Source organism: Suillus fuscotomentosus, assembly GCF_016647785.1.
Source record: "Suillus fuscotomentosus strain FC203 chromosome Unknown F5891scaffold_70, whole genome shotgun sequence".
Lineage (NCBI taxonomy): Eukaryota > Fungi > Basidiomycota > Agaricomycetes > Boletales > Suillaceae > Suillus > Suillus fuscotomentosus.
In genome coordinates, this window is record NW_024539582.1 from 103,201 (window position 1) to 122,019 (window position 18,819).

The 18,819-nt window shown below is 48.9% G+C and overlaps 2 protein-coding genes across 2 annotated transcripts; both read right to left on the reverse strand.

Annotated features, from left to right (window-relative positions):
- Positions 1-12,330: 12,330 nt before the first annotated feature.
- F5891DRAFT_890736 (P-loop containing nucleoside triphosphate hydrolase protein) lies at positions 12,331-12,762 on the reverse strand (the record flags this gene model as incomplete). The annotated part of the gene is made up of 3 exons (XM_041373286.1): positions 12,331-12,402; positions 12,456-12,542; positions 12,601-12,762. Coding segments are annotated over 3 exons (321 nt in total), but the record flags the coding sequence as incomplete, so codon positions are not given.
- Positions 12,763-16,280: 3,518 nt separating this feature from the next.
- F5891DRAFT_1254006 (uncharacterized protein) lies at positions 16,281-18,123 on the reverse strand (the record flags this gene model as incomplete). Its single annotated transcript, XM_041369930.1, has 9 exons — positions 16,281-16,331; positions 16,503-16,602; positions 16,649-16,874; positions 16,925-17,284; positions 17,335-17,349; positions 17,420-17,505; positions 17,564-17,644; positions 17,703-17,875; positions 18,070-18,123. 9 exons carry the CDS (start codon positions 18,121-18,123, stop codon positions 16,281-16,283), a joined length of 1,146 nt encoding a protein of 381 aa, XP_041220723.1.
- Between the last annotated feature and the right edge of the window lie 696 nt (positions 18,124-18,819).

Sequence of the window (18,819 nt, forward strand, 5' to 3'; positions counted from 1 at the left end):
GAAAAGTCGAATTTAGTGCTCCACTTAAAAAGAAAGATCGTCTAACACATCCTCATCCTCATCCCCCCCTCCGTCATCCTCACTCCCATCTTCTTCTTCTTCAAGCTCTTCGTCACCAGATTCATCATCGCCATCTTCCTCTTCGATATCCCATTGCTCGTGGTCCTCACCATTGCGGACATCTTCATCCATAACATCCATGGCATCAGTTGGTGCTACTATGTCTCTAATTATCCTCCGCAGCGTTACCGGATGCCCAACACCAAAGTGAGTGTATCGCATGAACATATCCCGGTCAACGAATCTAACTCAAAAGGTCGAAAACTGATCATAGGAAGAGACATTATCCAAACTCACATTCCAACATAGTGCTCTTCCCAGTCGTCTTCCTCCCCCCCAGGACGTGCCAGAGATTGTCCATAGCGAAGCGAGCTGGTACCACGTTCCGAGGCGAATGCAGGAATCAAGTGGACCCCTCGAATCACCTGTCCCGGATCAAGAAACCCAAACGCGTCAGCATCTGATTCATCTACGAATGCAAGCTTCGGAAGACGCGCGTTTTTGATGCCAGATTTATGGTTGCACAATGGAGCCAGCCACCTAACCCACAGAACCTCGAGGTGTTGCTTCACCGGTCGACTTCCGTCGTTGACCCAAGTTTCCATATGGTAAATACCCAATACACGGGCATACCAGTATGGATGGGTAGGTATCGTTTCTCCTGAAACGACCATAATATCGGCGTGTGCTCTAGGATTGATAGTGTCGTGCTCGCGCCTGAGGTCGTATGTAGTGTAATATACCTGCATGGTCTGAACGGAGTAAATGATATTGTTAGGGATGATTACCGAGTTATGCTCCTTGTCCGTGAATGTATGGTTGCAATGGCTAATATCTAGCTTCTGCAGCCGGTAAAGAATATGATCCTTCAGTTTCGGCAAAAAATTCTATGAACCATTGTGAAAAAAGTGAGGCATTCCCGTTGCAATATCGTCTACCTTTATGGCCGGATCACCATTGTGTTCTTGAAGGAACTGAAATATATTGACTGGGTTACTCTTATGAGTTGCGATATGATGATGCAATCCAGAGGACGCCGAAGGGGGAGCATCGGCAGGAGATTGATTATCGGAGGATGGTGTACTTTCTGCTTCCGCGACCCGCCGAAGTACGCGGCGCCTGCGCTCGTGCTTTGCCAATTGCGCTGGAGTATCCAACTTACTTGTGAGTGGATAGAATGCCTTGAGTGCCCTGTGCGCAAGTTCCCCCTGGCCAAAATCAACTTCCGTAGACAGTGAGTAAACAACATATACATACCATTTGAGTAGTGAATGAATCCGTGGTCCCGAAGAGTCGTATTGTTCGCACATAATCGGCCATCGCATGAAACTTGTACGTATTCAGATTGAATTTCTTTGCCTTCGGTCCACTTGATTCCGGAGAGGTCGCGGCAGTATGGGTCTCAGACTGTCGAGCGAACCTTCGTTGACGGGCAGCTGTCTCTTTTGGTAACTCCGTAGTATTGAATGTATTGCAGATGTCGTGTCGAAATTTCCGCAACTTCTGAGAGAGTTTCTTGAAAGTTTCTTCCAGAGAACTCACTGTAGACTCCGAGTGCAACCTAAGCTTGGCAAGCGCATGCCACTGTGCGAACTGATACAGCAAAGTCTGCACTGCTGCATCATGGCCTGGGGGGAACAGTCCTTCAAAAACCGGTATGGCACACTAATGAAGGAGAATATGTCAGAGCCGAATTCAGGAAATCGAGTGATACAAAAACCTGTAATATGTCTTCAAAGTCCCGTGCTGCTAATTTTTTCATCTCAGAAGTATTGTTCGCGAACTTTCGAATCACACCATTGCCAAAGGTTGGCACCTGGCGAAATCTAGGGCGAGATTGAATTATTAGTGCTAGGTAATAGAACTCTGTATGAAATCTGCGTACCTGTAGTCGAGAGTAGCAACTAACTGACTACCTCCAGGAAGCGCATATAGGAGCCTGACAAGATGGGTAAATAATGCCTTCCAGGTACCCAATTCGATTTCATGCATGAAATCGACAACAAGCATACGGAACGGGTTGAGGCCGAACGGTCCAAGTTTCTGAACGAATTGATTCTGTGGGTAGCCGGTTTGAGCTGATCGCAAATTGGAAGGAGTCATTCGTGCCTACCAAAGTGGGTACCCATGAACCTTCTCCAAGAGCGTCTTCGACCTTCGAACCATTTACAGTATTTCCCCTCTGATAAATATACTCGCGAGCCTTGACAACGTTTGCCATAGCATACACACGGAGATTGATGATGCGATCTTTCATGTCCTGGACGAGACCAGTGCAACTAAATAAGTTTTTCCGAGTGAGACAGCGAGGACAAGCGCATGAACCCATGTCCTTGATAGTCGCAATTAAAACCCTGAAATTTTGTGAGGATCCGATTTTAACAAAGGCAAAGCAGAAATATACTTCTCGGGATAATCAGCAGAATACGTGAAGATACGAGGAAATACTCTTCGCAGCACTCCATCGGCACATTTCAAGACAATCCCGTGGCGATATGCATGAACAAAGTCCTCATCGAGTAAAATGTCCCAACATGCCTGGAACAACTCTCTACGACAGTGAGTATGAAGCGACACTATACCTGTTTTGGATACGCGAGATAGGCCGCTCAGAACGTCTTTAATACAGTCTGGAAGCTGGAAAGGCAGTTGATATCAATGCCAGTCGGCAGGCATCATACAGGGACTCACAGAAGGCAGGAATCCCACTAGGTGGCATGCCCCCGATTGAGGTAATGTTCGGACATACTTCGTCAAGTTTCCAAAATAGAGATAAAGCGGCCAAGCTTTTGCCGTTCCAAAATTTGCCAGGTGAGTGGCATCGGAAAAGAACATAAGACCTGCTACAACCCATTCCAAGGAACAACCGGGTTCCTTCGGCAACTTCTGAAGCTCGTCCTGAGCCTCAAGCCATACATCGGAGGTGTAAAGCTCATCGAATATTCGTTCTTGATGGTCATCTAAAGCATCCTTCCATAGACGTTTGAAGGGTAATAGGTGGAATGCGCTTGCTTGCACATCCGCGAATGCTGCGCGAATCACTTCGACGAGAGGACGATAATGAAAACTAGGGATAATATATGGAACAGGGCCTTCTTCGTTTGACCTCTTCGGAATGTTGATAGTGACATTGGTCTCGACCCAATCATCTGGGAAAGTGATTCTATCCCCGCCCTCATCCTTGTCTAATTCTCGCAGACTTTTTCTCACCGAAAATCCCTCAAGATCCTTAACATCAAATTCATCAGCTTGCAAGACGTCTTTGACGAGGCGTTGGATCTCAGCTTCTGATTTCAGGTGGCTACCTGAATTCATCCAGGACATGAGCCGATAAACGGTCATATTGGAAAAGGGGTATGGTGGCGGAAAGACGTTTGCAAGGGAATCCGTTCCTTGAATAGTTGTTGGACACGACCGTGCAAGTAACAAGGTGTCATATCCCATATATTCACGCTTCTCTTCCGGACTTCGGACCCTGAGATCCGGTCCGGTCCGATGTATAGATCCGCTTCCGATCCGATTTACGATAAGCTTTCTAATTCATTTCCTGTTTCATATAACGTTAAACACAGCCTATTCGGTATTTCCTCTTCCCGGTGTTTCGGTTATGCTTATTACCGGTATGATTACTGATCCGTTAACCTATGTCTCATTTCCGACTCGCGTTTGATAACCTTTGCACATGCTTCGTACATAGCCTCGGACCCTTGCTTACTGATACTTCCGTTATCCTCATAGTATATAAACTCGTGTATATGTCCTGTAGTACCTCAGTTCGAATATCATCTTAGTTTGTCCTCTTTCTGTCCTCCGGACTTGAGTTCTCCTTACTCTTGTCACTCTCCGAGACTTTGGATAGATTCCGATAGTCTATATCCTCGGCTCTACCTTCGGGTAGTCTTTACTCTGTTAGTTTCTAGTTCGGATACGTCCGGATTAGCCTTATACGCGTTTCCGATATCCGGAAGACTTCCGGATATACTACGAGACCCGTCCGGACCTTCGGACGCGTTATCGTTAGTACTTTGAAATAAGGGACAGTACTTGGGAAAGGGGCACAGCGTACGAGCTGAGGCCGAAGTCCTTCGGATCCGATCTTACGAGAGTACGACCTTAACAGTATATTCGAACTCACACCTTTCCAAGTACACTTACTCATATCATGGCTCCTACTAAAGTAAACCAAGCCGCTTTGCACGCTGTCGGACTTTCGTCCACCCGACGCGATCCGACATCCGTAGTTAACGCCTTCACCAGTTTCTCTCAGCGCCGTGTATCACGCGGTCCTGCTCAAAGTATTTTGCAACTCATGAATCGTCCGCATCCGGAAACCCCTACGCGCACTCCTGCCGGAGGTGATCCGGATGACGAAGGACCTCCGGACGATGAAGATACTCCTGGTGGAAACCCTCCGGATGACTTCGGAGGTGATCCGGATGATGAACCGGATGACAACGATGATGAATTTGACGGGTTAAACCCACAAGACCGTGTCATGCTTCGGCTTTCTCAAGCCATCGACAATCTCGCACGCAACAATCGTCGTCCGACCTCGTCCGAAGATTCTAAAGTCAAGATCCGTGAGCCCGATACTTTCGATGGCACTGAGCCTCGGAAGCTTCGTGCATTCTTCGTCCAATGCGAGCTCCACTTCCAAAGCAAACCCAAAGCCTTCCGTTCCGGACGGGCAAAAGTCAACTTCGCCCAATCCTACCTTAAGGGTATGGCACTCGAGTGGTTCGAACCGGATCTCCTAGCCGACGAGGACGATGATCGTCCGGATTGGATGGATGATTACTCCGCGTTCATGCTTGAACTCCAAACCAATTTCGGACCGCACGATCCGTCCGGAGATGCGGAAATGCAATTGGAGCAACTTCATATGCGTGACGGACAACGCATTAATAAATATGTTGTTGAATTTCAGCGTCTTGCTTCACAAGTCCGTGGCTGGGGTGACGGTGCCCTAAGACGCCAATTCTATAACGGACTTCCGGCTCGTATCAAAGACGAAATCAGTCGCATGGGTAAACCTTCCACCCTTTCCGAATACAAGATCCTTGCCCAGACTATCGACGCTCGATACTGGGAACGGAAGGGAGAAGTCGCCCGCGAAACTAAACCCACCACCTCCATTCCTCCTAAGCAAACCACGTCCGATCGGACGAATTCCAACTCGTCCGGACCTTCGAGGTACAAATCCGACAAACCCGCTACTTCCGCATCATCCTCCGTTTCTAAACCTCCGGACCTTACCTCCAAGTTAGGAAAGGACGGGAAGCTCACGTCCGAAGAACGTAAGAGACGGATGGATAACAAACTCTGTCTATTCTGCGGTGGACCCGGCCATTCGGCTCGGGAATGCACCAAGTCTACTTCGCGCGCTGCCAAAGGCCGCGCTGCAGTAGTAACTCCGGAAGACAAACCGGAGGCTTCAGATGAAGCAAAAAAATAGTCCGCAACCCTCCCGACTCCGCACGGGATGAGGGTTGCGTTGACTCTACCCGTGCAACGGAGCTACGTCTCAATGCTGTTTCTCTTTCCGATCCGAACTCTCTTTGTCCATACGTTTCTATTCCTACTTTTCCTGATATTTCTGATTTTCCTTCACTAATTGATTGTGGTTCCTCTCACTGTTTTATAGACTCTGATTTCGTCCGAAAAAATAAAATTCCTACATATCCGATATCTCCGCTTTCTCTCCGTTTGTTTGATGGTACTTGTAATAATATGATTTCCGAAGCTATAGATTTGCCTATCTGTTTTCCGTCCGGTGTAGTTACCTCCGATACGTTTTACGTTACTCCGTTGGATTCTTCTTGTTTTATCGTTCTTGGATATAGCTGGCTCACCCTACACAATCCGTTGATTGACTGGGTTTCGGGCAGCATCGATTTCCGAACGACTTCTCATGGAATGCCTTCGACACCTCCGACGTCGCTTCCGTCTCCGGATCCGCATCCTCCGATGGAAGATTTACCTCCTCCGACTACATCCGGAACCTCCGCTGATAAAACCATCCCCAACATTTCCTTGATCAATGCGGTTGCCTTTTGCCGGGCCTGCAAATTGGAAGGATCGGAACAGTTCAGCATCTACCTTCGTCCGACCGGTGTAGACCTCCGGTCCGCTTCCCTTTCATCCGATCCTCCGGACCTGTCCGGAATTCCTCCGGAATATCACGAATTCTCGGATGTGTTCGATAAGGGCAAAGCTAGCCAACTTCCTCCTCATCGTCCCTATGATCTCAAAATCGAGTTAGAGGAAGGAACTAGTCCGCCCCTCGGAACCATTTATTCTCTATCTGCAGTTGAGCTTGCAGCCCTCCGGAAGTTTCTTGATGAAAATATTTCCTCCGGACTCCTCCGTTCCTCATCCTCTTCTCACGGAGCTCCTGTCCTGTTTGTCAAGAAAAAGGATGGCTCCCTTCGCCTCTGTGTAGATTTCCGTGGACTTAACCAGATTACCAAGAAAGACCGATATCCGTTACCTCTCATTACCGACCTCCTAGACTCTCCGAGCCGCGCTAAAGTCTATACCAAAATCGACCTCCGATCCGCTTATCATCTCGTCCGGATAGCGGACGGAGACGAATGGAAGACCGCGTTCCGAACGCGTTATGGCTCATATGAATGGTTGGTAATGCCGGAAGGTCTCACTAACGCTCCGGCTGCATTCCAACGCTTTGTCAATAGCGTGTTTGCTGATATGCTGGATGTATGCGTTATCGTATATCTGGACGACATCCTCATCTATTCCCAAGACCTTGCATCCCATAAGGAACATGTCCGAGAAGTCCTTCTCCGTCTCCGAAAACATCGACTCTATGCTAAACCCGAAAAATGCGCGTTCCATACCACATCCGTTGAATACCTTGGTTACATCCTATCTCCGGACGGCTTGACCATGTCGTCCGAGAAGATCCAGTCCATCGTTGACTGGCCGGAACCTCGGAAAGTTAAGGATATTCAATCCTTCCTCGGATTCGCAAATTTCTATCGTCGATTCATTTTCAATTACTCGGACATCGTAGTTCCGCTCACCCGTCTTACCCGCAAGGGGGTTACTTGGGATTTTTCCGATGATTGTCGGAAGTCTTTTGAAACACTCAAGAAAGCTTTCACGTCCGCTCCGGTGCTTACGCACTGGATTCCGAATGTTCCGATAGTCGTAGAAACCGACGCCTCTGACTACGCTATAGCCGGAATACTTTCCATAGTATGTCCGGACTCAGAGCTTCGTCCGGTGGCATTTTATTCTCGGACGCTTACCGCTCCGGAACTCAACTACGACACTCACGATAAGGAACTTCTAGCCATCCATGAAGCTTTTCGGACGTGGCGACATTACCTTGAAGGCTCTGCCGAGCCGATAGACGTTGTCACGGACCATAAGAACCTTGAGTATTTCTCTACCACAAAACTCCTCTCTCGCCGTCAGGCCCGCTGGTCGGAATTCCTCCATCAGTTTAACCTAGTCATCCGTTTCCGTCCCGGAAAACTCGGAGCTAAACCGGATTCCCTTACTAGACGCTGGGACGTCTATCCCAAAGAGGGGGATAAGGACTACGCTCGAGTTAACCCTCACAATTTCCGTCCGGTATTCACTTCGGAACAGTTAGCTTCGTCCCTCCAAGCCTCAACTCTAGTAACTCCGGTTCTTAGGGCAGCCGTTCTGATTGATATCGACCAGCTCCGGAAAGACATCCTGACCGCACTTCCTAATGACCCTATCGCATCCGAACATCTTCCGGAACCTTCGGATCCGAGATGGACGGTGGACGATAGTGGTTTCCTCCGCTGCGACAACCGTATATATGTTCCGGAATCTAATAATCTCCGTCTTCGCGTCCTCCAGAATACTCATGATCATCCGTTGTCCGGACACTTCGGACAGAACCGGACGCTAGATATCATCCGACGCGAGTACACTTGGCCAGGAATCCGTACCTATGTCAAAGACTACGTCAAGTCTTGTACTTCCTGCGGCCGAGCTAAGGTTCCGAGACACAAACCTTACGGATTGCTCAAGCAGTTACCCATACCGGAAAAGCCTTGGAATTCTATATCCATGGATTTCATCGAGCACCTTCCGGACTCATCCGGCTTTACAGCCATCCTCGTCGTAATCGACCGTCTATCCAAACAAGCTATATTCATCCCTACCCACGACACCATTACCTCTCCGGATCTCGCTCGTCTATTCGTCCTCCACGTGTTTTCCAAGCACGGAGTTCCATCCCATGTCACTTCGGACCGAGGAACAGAATTCGTATCGCATTTCTTCCGGTCCTTAGGAAAAGCATTAGATATGGTCCTCCACTTCACGTCCGGATATCATCCGGAAGGAGACGGACAAACCGAACGAGCGAACCAAACCCTTGAACAATACCTCCGGATATACTGCAACTATCAGCAGGATAACTGGTCGGAACTACTTCCCTTGGCAGAATTCGCTTATAACAACGCTCCGAGTGCTACTACCGGAGTATCACCCTTCTTCGCCAATAAGGGATATCATCCGAACCTATCCGTTCATCCGGAACGTGACCTCTCATCCGCCCGCGCACGAGACTATGCAGTAGACCTTGACGAACTCCATCAGTTCCTCCGAGAAGAAATGGCCCACGCACAAGAAAGATATCAAGGACCTGCGGACGCCAAACGGAAACCTGCTCCGGATATGAAAATCGGAGATCCGGTCTTCGTCAAAGCAAAATACTTCCGATCCACCCGTCCGTCCAAGAAACTCTCGGAAAAGAACTTAGGTCCGTTCGAAATCATAGCTCGTCCGGGTACGCATTCTTTCACCATCCGACTTCCGGATTCCATGCGCTCCGTACACCCAGTTTTCCATGTCTCGCAATTAGAACCAGCCACACTCAATACCATTCCTAATCGTATCCAATCGCCTCCGCCTCCGGTCGAAGTCGACGGAGAACCCGAATATGAGATATCCGAAGTTTTGGACTCAAAATTAGACCGTCGGAGAAGACAATGTCAACTCCTATACCTCGTCCGATGGTCCGGATATGAAGGAACGGACGAGGAGACTTCATGGTTACTTGCTACGGAGCTCGGTAACGCATCCGAACTAGTTTCGGACTTCCACGCTGCATATCCGAACAAACCCGGTCCTATTCAACTTTGAAGTACATAGTGTGCATACGAAATACAAGTACATTTAGAGAAGAAGCATAAACGGACCAGAAATTCCTACATCTCCATAGACCCATCCGCCTCTCCGGATCCGCCTGCATCACTTCCGGACGCCCTTTCCATCACCTCATCTTCCTCCTCCGGACCCGGAGACGTCCGAAATCCCTTCCGAATATGTCCGAACAACATGGCTTGAAATTCCCTCTGTTGCTGAAGGAACAGCTCAATTCCGGAGCTCATCCGGTCCGCTGCAGCCCTGCTGCCTTCCGCCGCCTGAATACTTCTCTCCAAAAGGGTGTTAGTCCTAGCCAGCTCCGCCACTATACTGTTGGCTGCGGCCACCCAAGCCTGATCATCGTATTCCGTCTCCATCTCCTCCGGATCTTCAGGAGTCGGACTCTTCTGACGTTTCTTACCTTTACCTTTCGGAGATGGAGATCCGGCAGCATGCTTCCTCTTCTTGCCCTTGGGCACCTTGACAGTTCCGGGTCGTCCGGGGCACGTAGCCTTGTCCTTCCGGCAGATATCGCAAGACTTGACCTATCCGGACGTCAAAACACTCGGATCCGAAAAAAAAAAAAAAACACGGATTAACTCACCAGAGCATTGCTCTCCGCATCCGTCCAAAGGCAAGTCCGGCCTCTGTCGCTGCAACGCTTGCAGGATCCGTCCTTGTCAGCGGAAATGGCACGAGACTTTTCATCCGTCAGGCAAAGCCATCATAACCATCCGAAACTCACCATTTCCTCTACTATCTCCCTGCGCCGTTTGTTTTCTGCCTCCACCCGAATTTCGGACTCTCGAATCCTCTTAAGATCCTCCTGAATCTTCCGTTCCTCTTCACGCTTCCGCTCCGCCTCCTGACGCTTCCGAATCTCCTCCTCCTCCTTCCGAGCCGCAGCTTCAGCGTCCGCTAGTTGCTGTTGAAGCTCCAGCAGTTTCTGCTTAGCAGTCTTCTGAGATCCGGAGGTGTTGCCAGACATTTTCGATAGAGCGTTATAGAGAGTAAAAAGTGGGAAAGGAAGAATCATCCTGGGACGTCCGCCCTTGAGTATACCTGTCCGATTCCGAACTCAGACGCTTCTCCATCATCTCGCGATAATCTCGTCCGGTCCGGACCGATGGTTCTTGTGCCTCTAGGGATCGGCCCTAAGGGGGGGATACTGTCATATCCCATATATTCACGCTTCTCTTCCGGACTTCGGACCCTGAGATCCGGTCCGGTCCGATGTATAGATCCGCTTCCGATCCGATTTACGATAAGCTTTCTAATTCATTTCCTGTTTCATATAACGTTAAACACAGCCTATTCGGTATTTCCTCTTCCCGGTGTTTCGGTTATGCTTATTACCGGTATGATTACTGATCCGTTAACCTATGTCTCATTTCCGACTCGCGTTTGATAACCTTTGCACATGCTTCGTACATAGCCTCGGACCCTTGCTTACTGATACTTCCGTTATCCTCATAGTATATAAACTCGTGTATATGTCCTGTAGTACCTCAGTTCGAATATCATCTTAGTTTGTCCTCTTTCTGTCCTCCGGACTTGAGTTCTCCTTACTCTTGTCACTCTCCGAGACTTTGGATAGATTCCGATAGTCTATATCCTCGGCTCTACCTTCGGGTAGTCTTTACTCTGTTAGTTTCTAGTTCGGATACGTCCGGATTAGCCTTATACGCGTTTCCGATATCCGGAAGACTTCCGGATATACTACGAGACCCGTCCGGACCTTCGGACGCGTTATCGTTAGTACTTTGAAATAAGGGACAGTACTTGGGAAAGGGGCACAGCGTACGAGCTGAGGCCGAAGTCCTTCGGATCCGATCTTACGAGAGTACGACCTTAACACAAGGACTGTATAAACTTATTCAGCTCGAAGGAAGGACGACGAGGATATAAACGGCAGAGTCCACACGAGTTGAAAACAGTCTGGAGAGAATCTCTTAGTGTTAAAAGGACTCGCTGGATCCTGGTTCGAGCTGGGATTAATGGAACGTCAACAATATTATTGGAGTCGTTAAGATCCTCGGCTGGATGGTGGATTTCGTCCGAAGGCCTAGGAATCCGTCTCCTGGGTAGCGTGGTTCCTGCTGAAGCCGAGTGGTTAGTAGATATTGAACGCAGGAGCTAGACAGTACGAACTTAAGTTATCGCACTTGGAACCATTTCCAAAATTGGTGTCCTCTAACTCGAAATCCATGAAACTTTGTCCTCGTTCCGAGTTTGCATCGAGGGGATCATGCGACTCAGAAGCCCCAAGACTGGGGGTATTGAAAGACACGCGAGTCGCGGAGGGTTTGCAGGGAGCAATTGGTCTTAGATGCGCTATCGCATCCCTGTGTCTTGCTGGTATTATTCTCTGTTAACACGAATTACCTGTGTTGAGTGCACCTGTACTAGTAGTGAGCGACCATGAACTTGAATCACTCACTTGAGATGTGTTCACTGTGACTGACGGACTTGAGACTGAATTCGCCAATGTTGCATGTCTCGCTCGTTGTAGTCTCTTCTGACTTGCAAGGACGCTGGACTTCTTGAAAAAGCAGCAACTTGCGCGATGCCTGTTGAGTCCTCGAGTGTCCGTTGCCCTATCCCACGAGCAACCATGTGCGCCACAAGATACCATTGAGAGAAATAACAGCAGGATCCAGAAAGTTCCTAACAGCCGCATGATTTACAGTGTAGAGTTGGCCATCACGGATGTATGACCATCAAAATGCGTACTACGCAGTTCAACGACAAGGCTCACGTGACTATAACGTACCCGACCAAGATAATTATGGCTCAGCGGTAAACATAACCTCATTGTTGACAGCCAGGCAAGTGCAACTATAGCAATAATATCAAACATAAAAGATGCACTAAGAATACACAAGGATCAGATCAATCATGTGTTATTTGAAATGTACGACTACTTGGTGATGTCATCTGGATCCGAGTCTTACGCTGAGCCGGGCAGAATTCAGCACTAGTGTGCAGGTTGTAATACTTCAAGTCGGTTGTATGAATTCCACGCAACCCCGGTCGATGCTAGGCGAAAAGGTGGCTTCAATAAGGACCATGAGTAACCAGATAAAATTACGCCTACTCTTTGATGTGGACGACAGAGAATGGCTTTCGCCTGACACATTCAGTCAGCTGACCACCATAGTCATACCCCGTACATGCGGGAGTTCCAATCTGACAATCATGATTTAAGGTTACAGGACCCTAGCTAACCTCGCGCTGCTTACCAGACGCATGAGACTGTGCGGTTCGATGTAGTCACTGGCATTAATGCGTAGCAACTTGCCAGATTGTCGAAGTGCAATCTCGCAAAGCTGTTTAGAGGGTGAGCACATAAGAAGTGAGCAGCAGTTAATGATCAGCGAGACTCACTCCCTTCACGAGCAGCGTTTTCCCGGATCCTGATGGACCACCGAAAAGGAACGATGCAATAGGCCTTCGTGGATTTTTGAGTCCTGCCCACATATATTGCACTGTGTTCGCAACGGCTTCAACAGCCTCCGGCTGGACAACCACCTTATTCCAGAAGTTGTCAATACTGTCACTGATCGCAAACAGGGTGGTTCTTACTACTGTGCTTAGCCTGTCCGCAACCTTCAGGATCTCTGATGACTCGCGAGTTTCAGCTGCAGGAATAAAGGTATAATACATGGCAGTATTTGCAACCATCTCCTTCGTAATCGGGTCGCTGTTCTTTTCGAATTCATCCAAATTTGAAGCGAATGTCTCGGAATCGGCCTGCTCTAGTTGGTATCGCAAATTGTCTTGATCGATCCCAAGGTCCCGGACTCTGTCTATGGCCCTTTGTCTTTCGTCTTCATTGTTAAATGAACTTTAAACGGTTGAGTCCAAGCTGTCGCGCAAAACTTCAAATTTATGCTTACCCAAGTGTGAATCGATCTTCTTCTGTCCTGATCTTGTCGACTTCTTTCAGTTTGCAACGTATGATTCGGCGAGCTCGTTTCGAAGAGCTTGATGCTTCGATTTTTCGATCAAGGTTGTATAGTTTAGTTTGAGCTTCAAGTAGCCTTTGATCGCTTTAGGATGTTTCCAGGCTTGATATCGCGGTGAACGACACCTCGGTCATGGATTTGATGAAGAATTTTTACCTATTCCAGTCAGCCAAACGAAGACCTCATTATTGATGCCAAGGATTTGATCGCAGAATCCAACCTGAAGCTCATCAAAAGAGCGTTGGAGGGTCAGCACATCCGGGGCGTTCAGAAATGTGTGCAAGCTGTGTTGGATTGCATGAAGACCCACAGGCCCTCGCTGTCGTGATTTTTTGTTGTCGGCGTTTCGTCGTTACTTCGATGTAGAGTTGCTAGGCGTTGAGGCACATGAATATATCACAGCACAGTCACGCATGCAGGTGGTTTGAAGGAGAAACATAGATTGATGAGAGTACATAGATATTAAATGGAGGTGAAAAACATCGAGCTCCTTCGACGAGCGCGATCGCTGAACTAAAACACCAAATTGGAGATCACGCCGAGCAGCGTCTGCGCATGTCAGAAGCGGAATGGATGGTGCAGATGAAGCGGATCGCGGGGAGAACCCACCTTGGTCACTGGTTGCTTCCCCGACTCTCCACCTCTCGATGCGGTTCTGGCGCGAATTCAGATTCACGCTAGGAATCGTCCCGGCCGCATTGCGACGACGGCTAAGGGCTTGCGATTTCTGGTCTGATCGCGTCGAATTGCGGGTGGCGTCTCGTCGTCACTGCACGGAGACCAACGATACGAGTCATTCTGCGAGAAGGATCAGACGCGCGGTCTTGGTCCTAGCGAGCTGACAGTCCCAGGCGCAACAGAAGAATCACATGACGCACTGTGAAGCAGGGAACACTAGTACTACTAGTACTGAGTCGTCCAGGCTGGACTAGCTGAGCGCTAGTAGCCTGGTCAGTCAAGACAGAGGAGACTCAAAATTGGGATAACAGTACCAGAAATAATGTTTGGGGCAGGGAGATATCCACAGTGCTATATTACTGCCACCTTCGGCCATTGCGAAAGTTGTGTGACACCCCAACATAGCCTGAGTGCGGCAATGTCAGAGTTGAGGACCCGATGATGAACCGAATGTGATTCGTGCTCACGTGGCCTTGCACCGGGTTGTCATGGTTGCCCAGAGTATGATCGAGTTTCGCGACAGGTTATGTTAAGTTCCCGGCATTCCAATGATCTAATGAATGAAGACGAGTGCTAGATGACGCCAGCGGAAGTCGAGGAAGACTGAGGCAAATGCTCACCTGAAGAGATCCGTGTGCTATGCACAGCGTGACATCATGATCAGCGTATGTATAGAATAGAGTTGGAAAGCGGGCCTTACCGGGGGAGGTGCATACTGTGACTGTGAGAATAGTGCGGACAGAGGCTCTAAGTTGGGAGTCATGCCAGGCCGGGTTTATTGTAACCCTCCGAGCCAATGATTGTTTGATTGCCATATCGTGAGGTCGGCAAGATGGACGAGAACGGCCTATGGAGGTAAACGTGAGTTGAAGTATAGTTATGGTATGATGCACAAGACGCTCACCTTCAATTCCTCAGAGACGCAATCTCTGGCTGGAATACTTTTACCATCAACATAGCTCCTAGACGCTCTCACGCGTCCGACAACGTCTACTACTAGTTGGTCGCTAATTTGCGTGCCGATATCGACGTTCAATACGTATGCGAGGTCAACGAGGACTGAGAGGTACCATTCAAAATCGGCAACATTGTCATGATCCTTTGTGACAAGACAAGACGGTAGGCGATGGATTGTGATGGTGCACCTGGGGACTTTGCAGGAGCAGACGGGATGATGTGCTGAGATAGGGATTGTACCGCAGACGGAATGGCGGAAGACTCGGGCTTGACAAGATAGGACAACACCTGCTGCACAATTAATTGTAGATTGTCGCGATTGACCTGCAAAACTTGTATTAGACTGAAGAAGACTCAGGATAACTTACGAGTGCTGATTGAATGCACACGGCGGTGGTTTCAGGCTTCAACATGGAGGCTGCACCAGATGAATTTCCGGATGACAGAGGCATGGCGACAATGTCTAGCATCTTCTTACCATTGCAAGAATCTCCGCCCACCCTAGGACTCAGAACAACAAACTTGCAGCAGCATCCACATTCCCACCCGCCGCATCCAACATACTGATCGCTACCTCCCGCGATACCCCAAGTCCCATGATCAGCTCGATAGCAGAATCTGGGTGTCGTGACTGGGTAGCGGCGGGACGCGTCGGTGCGCGTGGCGCACCAGCCTGAGGCGCCGAACCCAGCGTGCCAGTGTTTCCTCCACCTGGAAACGACGAGCCACTGGTCCCAGCACTTCTACTACCACTCGTTCGTGCAGGTTGTGAAGCGCTGCTGGAAGTGCCCGAGGTAGACGCGGCTGGGATCGTCCGCTCCCGATTCGATCATCCGTGCTTTCTCAGGGAGTTCGTGTTCGGAGAGGAAACTTACTTCACGCCCTTAAATACGCAGCACAGATTTTTCGAGGTCGATGCATGCCTGGTGTGCCTTCAGCATGTCAAGCCCGAGCAGAAGATCTACATCGCGGCCCTCGAGTTTATATTAGCTTCATGATCGGATGAGATACATCAGAAAAGAAGACCAACCTCAATTATCGTGGACGAACACGGAAGATGCAAGTCAGCAAGTCGCATCTGTGCACTATGCACACGTCCCAGAATTTTGGCGGTCCCCACTCCACGTGCGATGCCTGCAAATCGCCCATCTGTGAGACGCATTATCCTGCAATGCATCAGTTTCGTCTAATGCGGGAGAAAATTACGCACCCGCATGCTTCTGTGCATTCGGGGCTCACTGCACAAGTGGAGTGAAGTCAGTCATACACGGAAAGGGTGGGATAAGACGTACTGATGGTCTGCTGCGCTCCACTATCTACAAACGCCTTTACAGGATGCGAGTTCTTTCAAATCCACTGGCACGCTACCGCCCATCAGCACCTTTACACTCTAAAGTCAAATAAGTGCTCACTAAAGCATCGTCACCTGCCCAAACGCCTTTCCCACGCATGCTTCTACGCCACCTAGATCGGACTGGCGCACCGTGATTTTGCGACGTGGACGACCGAACGCAACTGTGACGAAGGTATTTGAGGTAACGAATTGATGACATGAGTCTGTATGCTAAGTTCCGTGGCAGAGACAGGGAGAGAGGAAAGGAACGGAGAGGTCTGTTGTGCCGGACCGTCAGACAAAGCACCAGGTGAAGAGGGAAATGACACTCGCGATATTCTCGGTTCCGAGACTCTCTTCTCCAAGTTCGGGCGTGTAGCTTCTTCCAGCTGAGGTGGCTGATGGAAATAAATTGGCTTTTCTGGTGTTGCGAGAGACGCTTTCTTAATCTGACTGTGCCAGGGTGAGCCATGGATGTCAAAGAGTAATGAATACATACATGTTCTGCTTCTCAGTCAAAAGTTCAATGAGTTGCTCGACAGTCCAATCACGACTTATCATGATGGACATCTCCAGGGCTTCACCTCCGCAAACAGGGCAATGATCGCGCTTTTCATGCTCAAAGGTGTACGAATATGTTCCTTCAGTCCCAATGAGCATGAAGTAGTTGTTCAGATAAGCCGCTGAACTTGTTGCAATCTTGAAAGCCTCATTGCAAGATGAAGCTGTCAACACTCCCATCAGAGAGATCGAGTAAGGGTGGGTGTTGACATACCGGCAATAATGGCATTATTTGATGCGATTGCAGGGATGACATTCTTGAAAACACCCTGCGTAAGTGACCCAGTCACGCCTTCAATCTTGAATTGCTGTTGCAATCGAATACAACCATCCGATGTGCTCAGGATCATCAGTATCGAGTTTCTCTTAGAACAATGGGACGTCCAGCGAGACTGACCTCCGCGCGTGTGAGGCCATTCAAGCACAGAGGCCCATTCTATACGGTGTTCAGGGAGACGAGGCGTATTCGCGATGGTGCAGATAGGAAATGTGGTTGGCTTGTTGAGAATATCAAGGGAACACTCAAAGCATGATGATCTAGTCGGAAGAATGACTCGAGCTTGCCCCTTGAAACCTTCTCACAGTTATTGAAGTCGCGCAGCAAAATAAAAGAGACCAATTCACCTTCGGTATCACCGTCTGAGGGTCTTCAAACTCTCAGGATTCGCTGGATCCACTAGGTTAACGAGAGTAGCGTTAATCCACGGACACGCTTCCACAAAATCTAGACCACAGATGACGAGATTAGATTGCAAATAATAATCGTCGCCCTTGTCTTGTATCTTGCCGTAGTACCTACACGCCTCGCATATCAGAGATGGTGCGCACAGTGCGCAAGAAATTGCCAACTTACGAAGTGACCTTGACTCCCGGCACCCGTTTCATCACATGCTCTGCAGCAACTATGGCCTTCGGTCTTCCAACGTCTGCAGGTCTTGAGGGAACTGATCCCTAGGTCAGCACACACATGCCATCTCATAAATGTGACACACCTGAATAAAAATTGACGATTAAGATTGCTGATGTCGATCATGATCATCGTGTCCATGTCGATGAGATGGATGTCCTTGAACCCAGTCAGAGCAAGATTGGCGAGTATCTCGCATCCTAAACCACCTGCGCCAATGACAAGAATTTTGCACTTGTTCCACAAGAAGTCCTTCACCTTGAGAGTACCTGTCAAAGATAAGTTGTGTCAAGAGACCTAATTCGCTTAAGAGTATGTCCTGGGGGCGAAAAGGAGGTAGTATGGACTCTATGGAGTGAGTTGGGATTATTTGATGGTGGTGGTTGCATGTCAACAAGTTGTCTCACGTGATTACATCTAATCATCCATCTGATGATTCTGATCAAACTTACACAATGTAGTACCACGTAGTTACAGGTTTTGGCAGAATGAAACAAGGTAGACATACTTGAACTGAGAGCTGCGACGTAACTCGCCTATTAAAACGATGAACAATTTGTCAGAGAACCGAAGATGTATGTGAAAAGAGAGAAAACACCATGATGGTATGAAAGTCATTGACGAATCATACTGTGTCCGTTTACCACAAAAGCAATCCGCACGACATCCTAAACCTTTCGACGTTTGTTCGGGCCCTTGCCGCTATGACCGCCCCTAGACGTTTTGGCACCCTTGGAAGGTCTAGGCTTGCCAGCCGAATCCTTCTTGGGTTTGCTGCTAGAGCCAGCCGCCACATGGTTAGAAATGGACGCGTCGGGAACCATAGCGATACTGTGAAACGTCTGAGGTGGAGGAGCTTTTGAAGGGCGACGACGACGCTTGGAACGAGTCAACGCGGGATTCGCATTAGCACCTTCCTCCGCTTCCGAAGGCTCGTACGACGAATCACCGTCTTGTTTTGAGTCTCGAAAACGTGCAGAATGCCAGTTGAGGTAGCGCAGGTGCGCTGTGAGATCCACCGCGGACATAATGTTGAACGCGCTGAGCTCCCAGTCGATGGGAAACGGTGGGTTGACGAACTTCTGGACGACTGAATGATCAATGGTAGAGGTATGGTCGCATTCTTTCTGAAAGGAAAAGAATAAATCTCTAAGTTTTTCCATTCCTCGGTCGAGGAGCTTCGTAATCGCATCCATACGGAG